General features: G+C 30.3%; 1 protein-coding gene across 1 annotated transcript; it reads left to right on the top strand.

Moving 5' to 3' along the window:
* The first annotated feature begins 406 nt into the window (after window positions 1–406).
* On the top strand, window positions 407–6,389 carry LOC106352326 (truncated transcription factor CAULIFLOWER A-like). The gene is made up of 8 exons (XM_048735314.1): window positions 407–2,410; window positions 4,343–4,421; window positions 4,505–4,569; window positions 5,018–5,117; window positions 5,287–5,328; window positions 5,545–5,586; window positions 5,775–5,902; window positions 6,013–6,389. The coding sequence occupies exons 1-8, from the start codon at window positions 2,226–2,228 to the stop codon at window positions 6,119–6,121; spliced, it is 750 nt and encodes a 249-aa protein (XP_048591271.1). The 5' UTR covers window positions 407–2,225; the 3' UTR covers window positions 6,122–6,389.
* Window positions 6,390–16,350: the final 9,961 nt, after the last annotated feature.

The following is a 16,350-nucleotide window of genomic DNA, read 5'->3' as shown; positions in this document are numbered from 1 at the left end:
TCAGGATATTTCCAACACAAAATAGTGTCAATATCACATTATTTATTTATAAAAGATTAATCTGCGAGTATTCAGACCTATGGAAGAACCCGAAATCATACTATTTTAGTGTAGTTTCAATGTTGAAATATTATCCTCCAACCGCAACCAAACTTTATACTAAACACTATTTTATACTATTATATTATTAAATTACAATTTTTGTAATTATTTAATGTTAGAAATATACATAACTATTACTATATAATTATATTACATAAAACACATTACAATATTAACATTTTAAAATAAATTATTTACTGTTTAAATATATAATAATATAAAAATAAGTTATTCCAATATATATAACATTTTTATCTAAATACTTAATTTACTATTTCATATGTATTTATTTTATTATTTTCATTTATTTAATTATATATTTTATTAAAATAAGTAAATAGTGTTTAATATTATGAATAGTATAACAATAAATTTGGTATAATATTATAATGTTCCATTAAAATAGTGTGACCTTTAATGTTGGTTTGGAAAATTTTTAATCTGAAAATCATAATAAAATAGAGTTTAGTGTTGCATTGGAGAAAACCTGTATAGGTGATGATCTATTGTAACATGAACTAGTTATGCTGAGTTTTTTTTTTTGTTAATAATAACATTTGCTTAAAGTCAATAAATATCTACTAAATTTAGGGGAAAAAAGAACTAGTCAGGTTATTATTTTTCGTTAATAATAGTAACTAGATAGTCTTAGACTTATTACTTCACATAATTCTTCTAGGTTTTACCATTTTAGGCTTCTACATGCATTTTCAGATCTGTCAACTGTATACATGCAACTGTCCTATATATGCTAGCTTATTTATTGGTGTGGTTAAGTATATTACTATATTGCATCGTTATAGAAATTTTTTATCTTTTTTTTTAAATGACTAGGAAATTTTTTGATCCAAAAGTATGTACTTCTCTATACGACGACATCCAAACCATATTAAATTAATTCTCATTAGAAGAATAGACATGTCCCAAAAGAATCAAACCTGCGATTTTCTTTATTATAAATGATCTACCAAATTGGTCTTTGATTTTTATTTTAGATTTAATTTGGATATGTTTCTTGCATTTAATTCACTACAAATTGATGCTATCCTATTTTAAAGAGGTGCAGTTGTGCAACTAAAAGACAATGCTCTTAGAACATTTCTAATGTACATCTTTATAAATCCTAAAATAAAAAAAATTATTACAGTAATTTTTCTCTAATATATGCTTTTATAATAGATTTCCTATATTTTTAGGGGAAAATATAGAGCAATGCTACTTTTCCTCTATATCTAGGGATGATAATAGAATTTCTCAATATTTTCTCAAAAAAATCTTTTATAGATTTATATATTAGAGAAAATTCAATTTTATAATTTTTTTATTTTTAAAAAGATATAAAAATAAATATAGAGGTGGTTGGAGATTTTCTTAGTCATTCACAAACTTCTATATTCTGTTATGAAATATAAATGTTTAAATATTACGTGAACCCTTTGATCAATATATATATAACGTAAACCATTCTGAACAAAAAAAATTATAAGGTATTAGTTGATCTTCTCATATATGTATAAATCTTTTCTTTTTATTCCATTTAAGGGATGTAAATTTTGTCGTTAATGCAAATGATTTGTTGTCATGTGGAGGTTAACATTGTGATAGGTCAAGTTATTTATTAATATTTTAATTTTCATCTTCTTATCTATTCATATATTTTATACCATATGGTCAAAAGATCCAATGGATTGACAGCATTTGTTGATAGAACTTTGATCTTGATAATTACAGGTTTTATATTGAATTAGAACTGGCCAATCTCCGTACAATTAAAACCAGCAATGTTAGTTAAAGAATTACTCCATTAACTAATAATAATAGTGAAGACTATTTCGGACACATATAGACAATTTTTGTGCTTCCACTTTCCCTAATTGTATCAGTTGATACTTTCTCTTCTTTTTTTCCTTCAGATGCCTTTGTGTATATAGCATATTTATGCAGAGTAAGTTCACACAAAAATAAACTTACATAAACTCCTTGCGTATTTTTTTTTCTTACTCTACTTTTCTTCTTTATAAGAGAGAATCTAGGGTTTTTGGCCTTCGTATTTCTTTTGCTGGTCAAGATTACAAGGTCTTCTTTTTAACTTTATTTGTTTTCTTGAGGAAATTTTTGAAGAAATGGGAAGGGGAAGGGTTCAGTTACGGCGGATCGAGAACAAGATAAGGAGACAAGTGACATTTTCAAAGCGAAGAACGGGTTTGGTGAAGAAAGTTCAGGAGATCTCAGTGTTATGTGATGCTGATGTTGCTTTGATTGTCTTCTCTCCAAAAGGCAAGCTGTTTGAGTACTCTGCTGGTTCCAGGTTTGAATTTCTTCCTAGACAAATTAGTTTACTTCGAACCTTATTTTACCATCTGCTTACTTTTTTAAGACCGCATATAATATTCTTTTTTATCTACACATATATCAGCTTATATTTCATGTTTTCACAGACTGAGGCAAGTGGTAGGTTCTAGCTAGTGGAGATTGATATGAACTTTGGCTGAGATAACTTGATTAAATAGATGAGTTTATAGATATGTACGTGTGTGAGAGACACTAATGCACATATTTGCTTATCTGCTTAATTAGTTTTTGCATCTCTAAGTTAGGGAGAACATAAAAAGTGAAATATATATCCTATATATATAAATCAATGAACAGAAGTGAGTAGATAGTTTTTTCTTTTGTGATTAAACCATAAGTTTGAGAACATGCAGTTCCTTTGATTATATGAATATCCAGAAACATATGGTGGAGAATTTGATAACTGTAAACATAAATAAGTTTACTTCTATTAATTCACGTGTGTGTTTTTTTATTCTTCAACCTTATGGAAAATGAGATTTTATAGGGAAAAAATAAGGCTGAAGAGCAAATTTGATTTAAAATCTACAAATGGTTTTTTTTTAGTTCACACCTGTAGGGTTTGGAGCAATGAGAAGATCTAATGTTTAATTAAAGATACAATCATGTTAGATCGAAGTTTTCTTACTGGATTTTCTGCGTTTTATTGAAGTTTTTGGTTTTCTGCGTTAGATTGAAGTTTATTTTATTAAATTTGTTATCTTATTTTATCTGACTATTCAGTATAAAAAATGAACAGAAATTTTAAATTGCAAGTCCTTTTTTGAATCAATCTGGCGATCTGACATAATCCAGCTAAGCTCAAATTAGAAGGGTAATTGTCCAAGCAGAACACTAAAAATAAAATAAAATAAAATAAAATACGAAGAGACATATTATGATGACACCTTGCAAATTTTCGCAATGTCCTAGGTTCATGTAAATTACTATAATAGATCTCATCTTTTGATACACGCTATCATTCATTAGTGTAAATGAACTGCCAGTAAAAGAAGTAATCCTACTAAATATAGGAAGAACATATTATATAAAATTTGGTGCAATTGGGATGGATTTCATACTGAAAGTATCTAAATGTACACAAAATTACTAAATAGAGAAACCAAATCTACTATAAATAGCGTATGCTTTCAGTCATGAGTGTACTAATAGTAAACATGAAAGTAGATTTCATTACGTGGTACTGTGTTGATAACCTTTACGATATACAGTGAAATGTTGTTGGAAGCATGACAAGCCTTTGCCATGGAGCTTTGTGCCTTGCTTTGTCTTTTTCCTGGTTCAACCTAGGATTAACCTCGATCTTCACATGAAAATATATACACCCAGATGATGTTACTTTTATAGCTTCTGAGAATTAAGTAGTATGTCCAAGAATAAGTATTCTTGCAAAAATGTTGTAAGATTTTTTTTGAAGTTTGATTTAATTATTGTTTTAGTCTAAGGAATACTGTAAAATAGTGATAAAATCCCGTGTGTGGTACAGTTGTATTGAGTATAAGGAAGGACATACTAACTCGTTTGATTTCACTTTGATTAAACTCTGCGTGTAGGCTACATATATAGTCACTTATGCCTAGGATTTGAGTCTTTACCCACAGTAGGTTTGTGAGAAACCCTTTACTGAAGGTCATGTTCTCTCTTGCGCTTCGACGAATATAAATATCATGTTCTAAATCCATACATATATAGTATTTAGAATGTATGAAATGTAGATATGAATGTTCTCAATATATAGCACTAACCATTATATGTGTGATGCATATGATCTAGAAATGTCTATATATACACACTAAAGTAAAAAAATAATTATTCATCATGTTCAGTATGATGTATGATGATAGTATGTACATCAAGTATTCATTCAAGTTTAATTAAACGATGTTAGCATGGAAAGCATTCTTGATCGATATGAGAGATGTTCATTCGCCGGTCAAAATATTCCTACACCAAGTTTGGATTCACAGGTTTAAGCACACAAATATATATTACATTTTTGTTTGTTCCAAATTTTGCTAACTATTGTTTGTCTAATTTTTTTTTTTCGTAGGGTGAGTGCTCAACAGAATGTTCGAAGCTCTTGAGGATGATTGATGCTATGCAAAGAAGCTTAAGGTTGGAATTTTTAAAAAAATATTTAGCTCAGGTTCATCCATATATAAATTACACATGTTATTGAAACCAAATTACACTTGTTGATCTTCTCTTCTTCTCACCCGTATTTGATTTCAACCTAATTTTGATACCAATTATTGAAACCAAATAATATGACCGTAACTCAACGATCAAAAACTCAAGAACTCAAACTCAAATTTCTTATTCCTTTAGAAAAACTTATCACAAAACTAAAGCTCACAACTCTCAAGCTTTATCACATCATAACATCTCTTTATATAGTTAACCTAATTTCCTAAACTCATTAGTAAACACAATAGGATAATTTACTAAACTCATTAGAACAACTTTATGTTAACTTCAAGTTTAAGTCAACACATGTTTCTAATATTATACAATATAATAAAATGCATCTTCATTGATTAATTTGTTTACTTCACATAACAAGGCACTTGAAAGGAGAAGAGGTTGATGCTCTAAGTATCAGAGAGCTCCAGGGTCTGGAAGTGCAACTTGATACTTCCCTCAAGAGAATTCGCTCAAGAAAGGTGATTTATCTATATCCATAAAAGCATTATCTTTCATCTTGTATGCATGGATCATTTGTACAAAAGTGCGTCTAATAATGTTCAGTATACATGTGTATGCATTTATTTACACATAAATATAGATATACAATATCTAATTATGTAGCTTTGTTTTGGTTTGGGAGCACAGAACCAGCTCATGGTAGAGTCCATAACGCAGCTCCAGAAAAAGGTAATAGACTGGTTTACAGAAAATAAGTCTATGTTATCTGTTTGTACCAAGCAACCGTCTTTGAGTACCTGCCGGTATTTTCTTGGCTATTTGGTTTGTACAAATCAAAATGCTTGGACTATATATGAGAAACAAAAATCCAGATTTAAGATCTAGAGCACTTGAGCTCCAACGAATTTAATATATATAACTCTGTGCGATCTTTTGCTGGCATAGGAGAAGGAACTCAAAGAACTGAAGAAACAGCTAACAAAGAAGGTGAAACGGATGTCATAATTTTTACTATACATATATAAGTGGTTTTGATTCTATCTGATGTGAAGTTTAAAGGTTCAGTGGTCAAGCTAGATTTTAGTCTAAATCTCTACATATACCAAATTTATGTTGGAATGCTAAAAAAATACAAAACGAAAAGTATTGACTATAACAAGTATTGAGCTTGGCAGGTTGATCAAAGAGAAGACATTGAGACTCAAAACCTCAGCCAAGGGTTAGCCTCATTGGAAACGCCACCATGTGAGCCACCGCACCCGTTGCCCGGACCAATATCTCCCAATCCTCCTTTACCTCTTGGGTACTATAATTTTTTTAATTTCACTTGGCTACACGTATATGAAATTACCATTGCAATGTGTTGATATTGATTAATAATATGGAAATTAATTAATATCATGTCACTTGTAGGAACATCTCGCATAGGAATGAAGTTGGAGAAGCAGATGGTGGAACCCTAATAATTCGACCGACGAATACAACATTGCCGCACTGGATGCCCCGGGTCACTGGAGAATAGAGGTCGACAGGGCATCTTGGTTTGTTATTTTCGGTACTTATTAGTATCTAGTAAGGAAATAACTTCTCGGTTTAGTTAGTAGAACCAAACCGAATATCAGGAACTATTTTCGGTTATGGCATTCTAATAACCAGCATAAGTAAGTTTCAAACTTCGAAACGAATTTATTAAAATTGTATCTCGAATGTGATTTTGTATATTTTATCAATGATTGTAGCTTACATTTTGTGAATTTATTTGTGTGATTCGCATGCTATGTTAATTTCGAGTTGGGATTCGTGTAGCGACAAAATGACGATACAAAAACCATTATGCCTTTGTCCAAAAAAAAAACCATTAGGATCAGTGGATTAGAACACCATCTAACAATAATAAAAGCCAAATATACTCAATAGAGAAGGTGTCCACATCATCTATTAAAATCGTCCAATAGGGGTTCTCCGTTCTACCACGTCAGGATAGCTTAAGTCATGTTGAAACCCACTTCAGATTACGGCCCATGTTTCGTTGTCATGTTGCAGGCCTTCTGCATATATACGGATATGGTTACGCCTACCTCAAGCCCACTTCAGACCATAAGAATCATCGATATACTCTATCCGTCAACTTCGTCTTCTCCGTTTCCTCTTCATGCATTCTCCGTTACCAAGCCTCCTCTGCCATAAATAATCAATTGTGTTATTAACTCACTTTTAATGATTTCTTTTCACCTCCCTCTTTCTTCTTCCTTATAAACCGCTTCGTCTCTCGACTCTCTCCCCTGTCCCATGCGACAACAGTTGGGGTTGGGGCAATGCCATGGCTTCGAGCACCATCAAAGAACTCAATAGCGTGCCTAACTCTGCCGCACATACACAACCCTGACAGCATAATATTATACGATACAACATCAGCTCCCCACCCCTTCTTATACATGTAACCCCAAATCACTGTGGCGATATTACTGTCTCTAACTTTAAAGCATCCTTCCATCAACGTGTTGTAAGTCACAAGATTCGCAACGCAGCTCCAACGCTCCATCTCCGCCGCGAGTTTCATCGCATCATCGAGCTCCCCAACAGAGCACAGACCATGGATTAAAATGTTATGCATGGTCACATCAGGCTTTTGACCCGTTTTGAGAAACTGGCGCCTCAGGTCTAGCGCTAAACCCGAAAAGGTTAAAGATATGAGCTTTGTTGTCTCAAATATCTGAACTATGTTCTATTTTATTTGTTGTCTTTGATTGTTATTTTTTTTTTTTTGGTTTCAGAACAATGCTTTCCATGAGTTGTCACATATCTGAGTATGATATGGGAGAAGAAGGAGATCTATTCAAAGCTCTTGAAGAGGCAGTCTTACCAACTCTCAGCTTCTTTAACAATGATCTTTGTGACAAAGCCTTTGATGAATGGGAGCAAGATCGCATGGTGGAATCAGCTACCACATCTCCACGCTGTGATTTTTCAGACATAAAAACATAGTTGTCATGACAACGGCTGCAATCGCCGAGAACCAGTATATGCAGAAGAGCGTAAGCTCAGCGAACTCTATGGATTGGTCGCATGCACAGCAATAGGCTGTATGATTCATAATTTCCCTGATCTTGCTCAGTTAGATTTTGGTTCTCTTTCTAGGATGCGATGAGCCTTTAGTGAAGCTGACATAAATATGAATTATTGATTAGGCTGTACTTTTTTTTATGAGCAGCAATTTTGGGACTGGTGATTTTCATTGAGCCTATATTCTTTGAGTTATTTGTAAAAAAACTGTAATATTATTTTCAGCTGGTGATTAGATAGATAGTAATACTGTACTAAGTTGTCATTGTAGGATTAGATGATATCTTTACCGGGGAACAGTGTTGATCCCTCTCAACTCCCCATTGCTACGACGTTGTCAATGTTTGATTATTTTCATAAGCAAAAGAAATTTGGGATTACACATGTTGTTAGTCCTAATGCTAAAATAATAAAATCAACATTTTATGATTATTGATCGCAAGATAACAGTTATTCTCTTTTCACAGTTGAGAAAAAGTATTTAGGAAAAAAATTAATAAATTTCTCGGCCTTTCCTAAAAATAGATATTTAGACATATGTTTGGAAACTAAGCATAAGAATTACCTAACAGGTTAAAACTCCGAAACTGTAAGAAATTAATATATTAAATATATATATATTTAAGTTAATTATTTAAAATAAAACTTCTATAAATAAAATTAAAATTTAGACAAATTTTGGAAATAATGTAAAATTTCAAATATCTAAAAAGATGATGTCTTAAACATATAGAATCAAAGTCAATATAAATATCCAAAAGAATGTAAAAATATAAATATGAAAAGAATTGAAGACAACGATAACTAAAAACTGAATATAATTAAACATATAGAAAGAGATTGAAATATAAATGGCAAATTTTACATTATACAAAGATAAACATCTAAATCGAGAAGAAAATGAAGTAAGCCTAAGTACATAGACAATAGAAAACATTCAATGAAAATGAAGGTTTAATAAATTAAAATTTTATTGTAAGTACACATTTGTGGGACTAATTATATAGGATGAAAGAAGTATTTTTATAAAAATATTGAAGAACATTAATCCTAATATATATAAAGATTAAGACTTCATATTAATCATATGCTATATGTTATAACAACTACGTACAAATTGCTCAAAGCTTCAAATGAGAACTAACAAAAAATTACAAAAGAATGTACAATATCATATCATGCAAGAGATCAACAAAATTAATGACTGAGATGAAAAATGAGATTAAACTAAGGGAACTAAGCCCTTGCATTTAGTGTGTTAGTTATGCTGCTCATATTTCAATTTTATGTAATTATCACACAAAAAAAAAAGAATATGTGGTATAAATAAGATAATGAACAAGTTTACTCCAAGTTTATTAAAAAAAATAAAGCAACTAATATTGAAAATTATTTAACCAAGAAATACTTATCAAAATACAAACTCAAACAAAACAACTCACCTAATATATTGTAAAGGGGAAATTTTAAAATGATATATTTATGATTTTAAATTTGAAATATATTTTTTCTTTATTTTTTGCTTTTTGAAAACTATATTTATAAAAAAAATTATAAAAAGATTTAAAGTCCATATTTCTAAAAAAAAAAAATTTATATAAACAGAGAACTTACATACTTTGCAATCATAACGTATATCTTCATACATAGCATACAATCTATCTAGACTTCTATCTTAAGTCAATATCTTATAAACTAAATTTTGTTATACTCAAATTAGAGTTTCGATTTTGAGTTTATTTTCTGTGATGCAACTTCTTATTGTTTTTGCTAGCCTTTCATACTGATTATTTTTTATCGGGTTAGTTTAAAGCTTAGGAGTTGATGACATCTGCAACTAGCTTTGACTTTTATATAGTTAAAAAGAAAATAAGCAGGAACAAAATTAGAGGAAAGAGACCAACTGAGAAAATAGAAAACAAGTAAAAGCTCCGAAAAACAGAAATGCTCCATGTTTTTAATTTTTTTAAGTAAGATATCTATTAGTAAGATATTGTGTATATACTAACAGAATTGTTTTAAAAAGAAAATTAATAAAACTTCACATTGTATAGTTTAATCAATTTACATAAATGTAAACCTGATTTTTTCAAAAAAAGGGAGTTCTTTTCAAATAAATATCATATAAATATTTTTCAAATTTTATACAATTAGAAAATATAAACCGCGCGAAGCGCGGTGAAAGAGCTCTAGTTATCAGTAAAAACGGTAAGGGGTTCTAAAAGAAAAAATATCTTTATTTTAATTATATGATTATATGTTTATTTTTTAGAATATGTTCAAAATAAGGATTAATTTGCATACTAGCCATATTGAAAGACAATACTAAAGTAAATGATGGATGTGACAATTTGACACAAAAGTGGAAAAAAAATTCTTTCTATGCGCGTGTGCTTGCATTTTATAAATATATAATTTGCATACTATACTGTATATATCACACAATAGTATAATATATTATATCAATAAAATCTATATTATTCATTTGCTATGTCCGTTTTAGTAACTGCTAAAGATAATAAGAAAGAGAAGGCTAAGAAAAGAAATAGAACAAGAGAAGGAAGGGGAAAAAAGAAAAGAAATAGAATGAGAATGAAGAGGGGGAAAAGGAGTATGATGATGAAGTGAAGAAATGAATAGGGAGATGGTAAGAAGAAGGGCGAGAAATATAAGGAAGAAAATGATTAAAAAAAAAAGAGAAAAAAAAAAATCAAAGGGAAGAAGCAAAATGTTATAATATACTATATTATTTTTATAAAATAAAATAGTATACTATAATATTTATAATTCTTTATATATTAATTGAGAAGCATTACGATAGAATCCTTAAAAATAGGTTGGTTCATCTAAATATATATTATATTTTTTATTATACTAATTATCAAATTAATTAGTAATGTACAAAAGAATATTTTCAATTATTTCCTGAAATAAAATTACAAAATTACCTAATATGATTAACATATATACAACAATTAATAATTATGAAAAATAAAGATTTGATAATAATTTTTGAAGAATTTAAACAACCATATAGCTTAAAAAATTTAGATTTTCGCATGTGTTATATTTTAAATTTTTAAAAATGAATAACTTACTAAAAAGGTTAAAAGTATCACATTGAAAATTTTCTTATCAGTAGTTTAACCTTTTTTTGTTATAACAAGATATAAATATTCATAAAATCGTATGAATATGAAGTCTCATTTAATAAATATTCATATTAAATGTATATACTTATCTATTTTTATATTGTTGAAATTAAACTTTATACCATATAAAAATACATAAATATGTTAATTTTAAAATTTTCATTGAAAAGTATTGAGACCCTAACATTTTAATTTTGAAATTTGCAATGAAAAAATATCATATTGAAAATTTCGTGATTAATTGTTTTAATGTTTTGGTTACAGAAAATATACAAATGTTAATAAAATCATATGAGTAGGAAGTCTAAACAATAAATATTTATATTAAAATATATTATTTATTTATGTCAATATCATTGAAATTTAATTATATACTATATAAATAAATAAAATAATTGTTTTGATTTATTTACCAAAACATATTATAAATAAACAAGTGATATTGTTTTGATTTATGTTCTTTAATTATAAATATAATACATAAATAAACAGAAAATAAATAATAATATGTAAAAATTATTTGTATATGCAATGTTCATTTCGCGTAAGGCGTAGATCTTAACCTAGTACAATATAAATGAGTATGTTAGGATGAAGAAAATAAGAATGAAGAGGAGAAAGAAAAAGAGTAGAAAGAAAAGAGAAATGAATAAGAAGATGAAGCTGAAGATGAATATGAAAATAAAATGTTATAATTGAAAATATATTCTATTCTATATAAATAATATAGAATATAATCAAACAAATTTTATGTATTCTAGATATATATATAGCCGTTTAAGAAAAAAAGCAAATCACGTTATATGTAGAAAAACATAGACATATTTTTAAAATATATTTATTTAGTTGCAGAATTTTTATTGAATAGATTGAAAGAAAATAATTTGAGTACGGTGAATAATTGTAAGGATTTTAACATAGACAGAAAGATAAAGGAGAGGTATAGAAGATTGATCTATTTGCTTCCAAAATCTATTTTCGTCCATAATTCAGTTAATATATAATATATTCTAGCTATTAGGTTGTTATTTGTATAGAGCGAATTAAAGTTTTTCAGATTATATGATACAAATTCCTTAAAAATAACAGATTGATACTTGTTTTAAGTATTCTATAGGTTCTCAAAATTCAGTTTTTAGAATTTTTACTCATTTTCTTTCGTGTATTTATGATTTTATCTTTTATTTTAATTCTAAGAACTCCTACTACAATCTATTGTTGGAATTGCTCTTATACTACTCCCATTTTTCATAGACCTATGTTTAAAATACATTTATGTTTTATTAATTACATCAATTGGACCAATAGTATTTAGTATAAATAAAAATTATTTATAAAAATTAATACAATTTTATATTAATATTAAGTTGAAAATAAATATAATTTGCATTGAAATTTTAAAATGATAGTTTTTGTGTAACAAAAATATTAAAATGAGATTTAAAAAACAAATAAAGCTTTGAAGAAACTTAAAATATTTTGAAGAAACTTAAAAAACAAAGAGAAAAACAACTGACTCGCGTACATTAGGATTCATAATAGAGATTTTCCAAATAAAAGTATATAAGCTTTGAAGAAACTTAAAATGGCTATTAGAATTTAGGATGGCAGAGTTAGATTCAGTTTCTACAATTTAAAGTGTATACTGTATATGAATTTTTTGTTAAACACGTGAAAATTCCGAGACTTTTGAGAAAATTTTCTGAGAACTTGGCAAAGTTTCAGTAAACATATGATTTTTTTCCGAATGTCTATTTTAAAATTTTTTATATTATTTGAAACATACATATGTTAGAGAATACAAACAAATACTGAAACAAGTTAGGTTGTGTTTCAAAAATGTATGGAAACAATACAGTATAAATATGTTACAAATAACAATTGTCCAACACTCTTGTGAAAAATTCCGAAGTTTTGTTCAGTTTTTGAAGAATGAGCAAGTTTTCAAAAAAAACTTTTTTCTTTTGAATGAATGTTAAAATTTTATTCATCAAAAAGAACTCTTTACATCAAGTGCATCCTTGTATAAAAGACTTTACTAAAATATTGATCTTAGACTATTGTAACTTTAAGCTATTCACAATCTTGTAACAAACCAAAATTGTAACCCACCTTCCACGCCTCTTATTCCCTTCGATCTCACCAAGTTAAATTTATTTCTCACACCCTTATCAATCATCTTCTTCAGCACTTCCATGGGCATAAGTTTATCCCCATGTTTCAATTTGTTCATGTCACGCCACAGAGCATACATAGCAGCCTGGAACGCATATCTTATGCAAAACAGTTTCTTTTCCTCCATCTTCCTATCAGAGATTAACTGTAGAATGGTAGCTCAACTATTTGTATAAGAGTCGAGCAAAATCCCTTTAGCGAGATATTCTCAAATCTGTAAAGAGTATGAACACTCGAAAAATAGATGATCCCTCAACTCCGCTGCGTTCTTCAATAATACACAAGTTGTATCAACTCCTTGACTCCACCGCGAGATTCTATCTATAGTGGAAAGCCTATTCAGTGTAGCCAACCAAGCCATAAAATCATACTTTGGAGTAGCTTGAGAAAACCAGATACCTCTAGCCCAATCACAATTCGCCTTGGTGTCTCTCAATATACTCCAAGTCTCATGAGTCAAAAAATTTCTTGTGTAACCTGACTCTCTTCTCCACAAGCTAACATCCTCCACCAGATGACTCAAGTTTCCGTTTACTCTATTTAAGTCAGCTCCAATGTCAGTCAACTGCTCCATATGATGCCTTCTTCTTCTCCAGTTACACATGATTGCATCCTCCACAGTAGATTTCCTTCTAATTCCCATGCCTATGATGCCTCTCTCCCCCAGTATATCCGAGAGAACACCTCTTTCAAACCATCTATCATACAAGACCATTCCCAACTTCTTTCCTATAAAAGCTTTTAGCAAAGTCTCTCAATTTTAACATCTTTCTCCACATCCAGGATCTAGTTTTCGTTTTCATATTCACTTTCCAGAAGGTTTTCTTCTTCAGCAGATTGACTCTTATCCATTTCCCCCATAATGATTCATCCGAGAGCATTCTCCATATTAGTTTCAGCCCATAAACCTTATTTACTTCCTTGAGAGCTCTTATTCCCAACCCACCTTCACTCTTTACCGTACACACATCCGTCCAAACAACTTTAGCACCTGTTGATTTAAGTTCAGGCCCTGACCATAGAAACGCAGAGCACAATTGTTCAACTTCTTTAATACACCGGCTTGGTAAACGGAAAAACAGTCCATAAGTTTACAATGCTCATCAATATTGTTTTGATCAATTGCAATCTTCCTACATAATATAAGAATCTACACGTTCAAGTGTTGATCCTATTTCTTACTTTTTCCACCAAAGGATGATAATCTTGCATTCTCATAGACTGAATCATAAGAGGAAGATCCAAATATCTGACTGGAAGATCACCTTCTTCAAAAGGGAAGTATGTTAGAATTCTCCTCTTTTCATCTACCGAAACCCCAACCATGTATATCGTGGACTTCTCCAAACTAATTTTCAGTGCTGACCAGATTGCAAACTCATTAAACACATATAGAGCTCCTTCGACTGACTCTTTAAACCCTTCTACAAATACCATGAGGTCATCAACGAAACAAAAATGGGTAAGAAAAAGGGAGGAACAGCTCGGGTGAAACCTGAACTTCTTCTCCTTTACAGCTTTGTCTATTTTACTAGACAAGACGTTCATACAAATCACGAACAGGCAAGGAGATAAAGAACAACCTTGTCTCAGACCTCTAGCACTCTGGAAATATCCTACTAGATCCCCATTTACTTGAACCGAGAATGAAGGACTAGTTATACAAAGCTTTATCCAGTGGATGAACTTCTCAGGAAATCCCAAAGCTGCCAAACTCTTCAGAACAAAGCTCCACAGAATATAGTCAAACGCCTTGGATTTTCATTACACATCTTGGAGAAATTGATTCCTTATGATAATCCTTCACTAGCTCTGAGGCCAGTAACACATTCTCCATAAGCAGTCTCCCCTTCACAAATGATGACTGGTTCTCAGTAATGATCCTCAGTAGCAGTATCTTCAATCTATTTGCTATGATTTTGGACACAACCTTGTATAGGACGTTTCAGCAAGCAATCGGCCTATAGTCTCTCATCTCCAAATATTTAAGTTTCTTCGGTATCAAAGCAAGAATAGTGGAATTTACTCCCTTAGGCAGAAACCCATATCTGAACACCAACGAAATCGCCACTGTGAAATCTTTAGTTATAATAGGCTAGGATGCTTTGAAAAACTCACATGCATATCCATCACGACCTGATGATTTGTTAGCCGGTATAGCAAATAGCACTTTGCGAATCTCTTCCTCCTTAACCTCAGCCTCCAACTTACAACAGTCCCCCAGAGTACATCTAAACTCCAGCAAGTCATGTAGTTCTTCCTCTGTAGTTCCATGATAATCCGTAGGCTGAAGATTCATAAATTCTGAGAATAATCGCTATGCCTCCTGTTTAATATCATTCTGAGTTTTTGCAATGTTACCATCTATACATTTGATTTCCCGAATAGTATTTTGATCTTGTCTCGTTCTGATGGCATTTGTTATTCTGATCACCAACATCCAACCAATGTAAATTTTCTCTTTGTTGAAGAAAATCTTTTTTTAGACCCGCAATATGCACTCACTTCTCATAGGCATTTGTTTCTTCCTGAATAGTAATATTTGTTATGCTGGAAAGAATTCTTTTCTGCTTTTCACAGAGAACTCCATATCTTTTGTTACTTTTTTTGTTAAGTTTCCTAGCTTATCTCTTTCAAACTCCCTAATAAGAGGCTTCAGATTCTTAAGATTTTTTGAAAAGCTGAACATGACTGATGTAGAATGAAATAACTCCTTTGTGGTATCCTAATATTTTAAAAATAAAGAAAACCAGAAAAAACTTGTTCTATATAGCTATTCTTTTTTTTTTTGAATACATCTTTAGCTATTCCAGTCGTCTTATTCTTAAGTGTTATTCCTCCATTTAAAACTTAAGAATTCAAGCGTTAATTATCAGCTATTCATTGGTGGCTCTGCTTCTTCGCGTGGATAGTCTTGAATCCTTCTCGTGCCTTGGCTAGGCTAATTAAAAGCATTTAGAATCAACATTTACATAGGGGCAATGACACTTGGAGGAGAATGGTAGATTACTAGAGAAAGAAAGATAGTCATAAAAAAAAAATATATATAGTCAACATTTACATAGGGACAATGACACTTAGAGGAGAATGGTAGATTACTAGAGAGAAAGTTACTCATTAAAAAAAAAAAAAAAAAAAAGATAGTCATAAATTCATTTTTTTGAAACTTTTGGTTTGGTTCGGTTTTGTTTTTCTGCCACCACCCTGCAGGAAATAGAGTTTCTCAGTATACCCCTGTATTTGTTTCGAAATTTAAACTTATCCCCATGATTTTGTTTTGCGCTATCTACAAATCAATCGATCACCTACAAAACGGTTCGACCCGGACCCGGACCCGGACCCGAACTCGTTTCAATTCAAA

Source organism: Brassica napus, chromosome A6, assembly GCF_020379485.1.
Source record: "Brassica napus cultivar Da-Ae chromosome A6, Da-Ae, whole genome shotgun sequence".
In the NCBI taxonomy this organism is placed as follows: domain Eukaryota; kingdom Viridiplantae; phylum Streptophyta; class Magnoliopsida; order Brassicales; family Brassicaceae; genus Brassica; species Brassica napus.
Note: the sequence above shows the minus strand (reverse complement) of the source record. Positions and strands in the feature narration are given on the sequence as shown.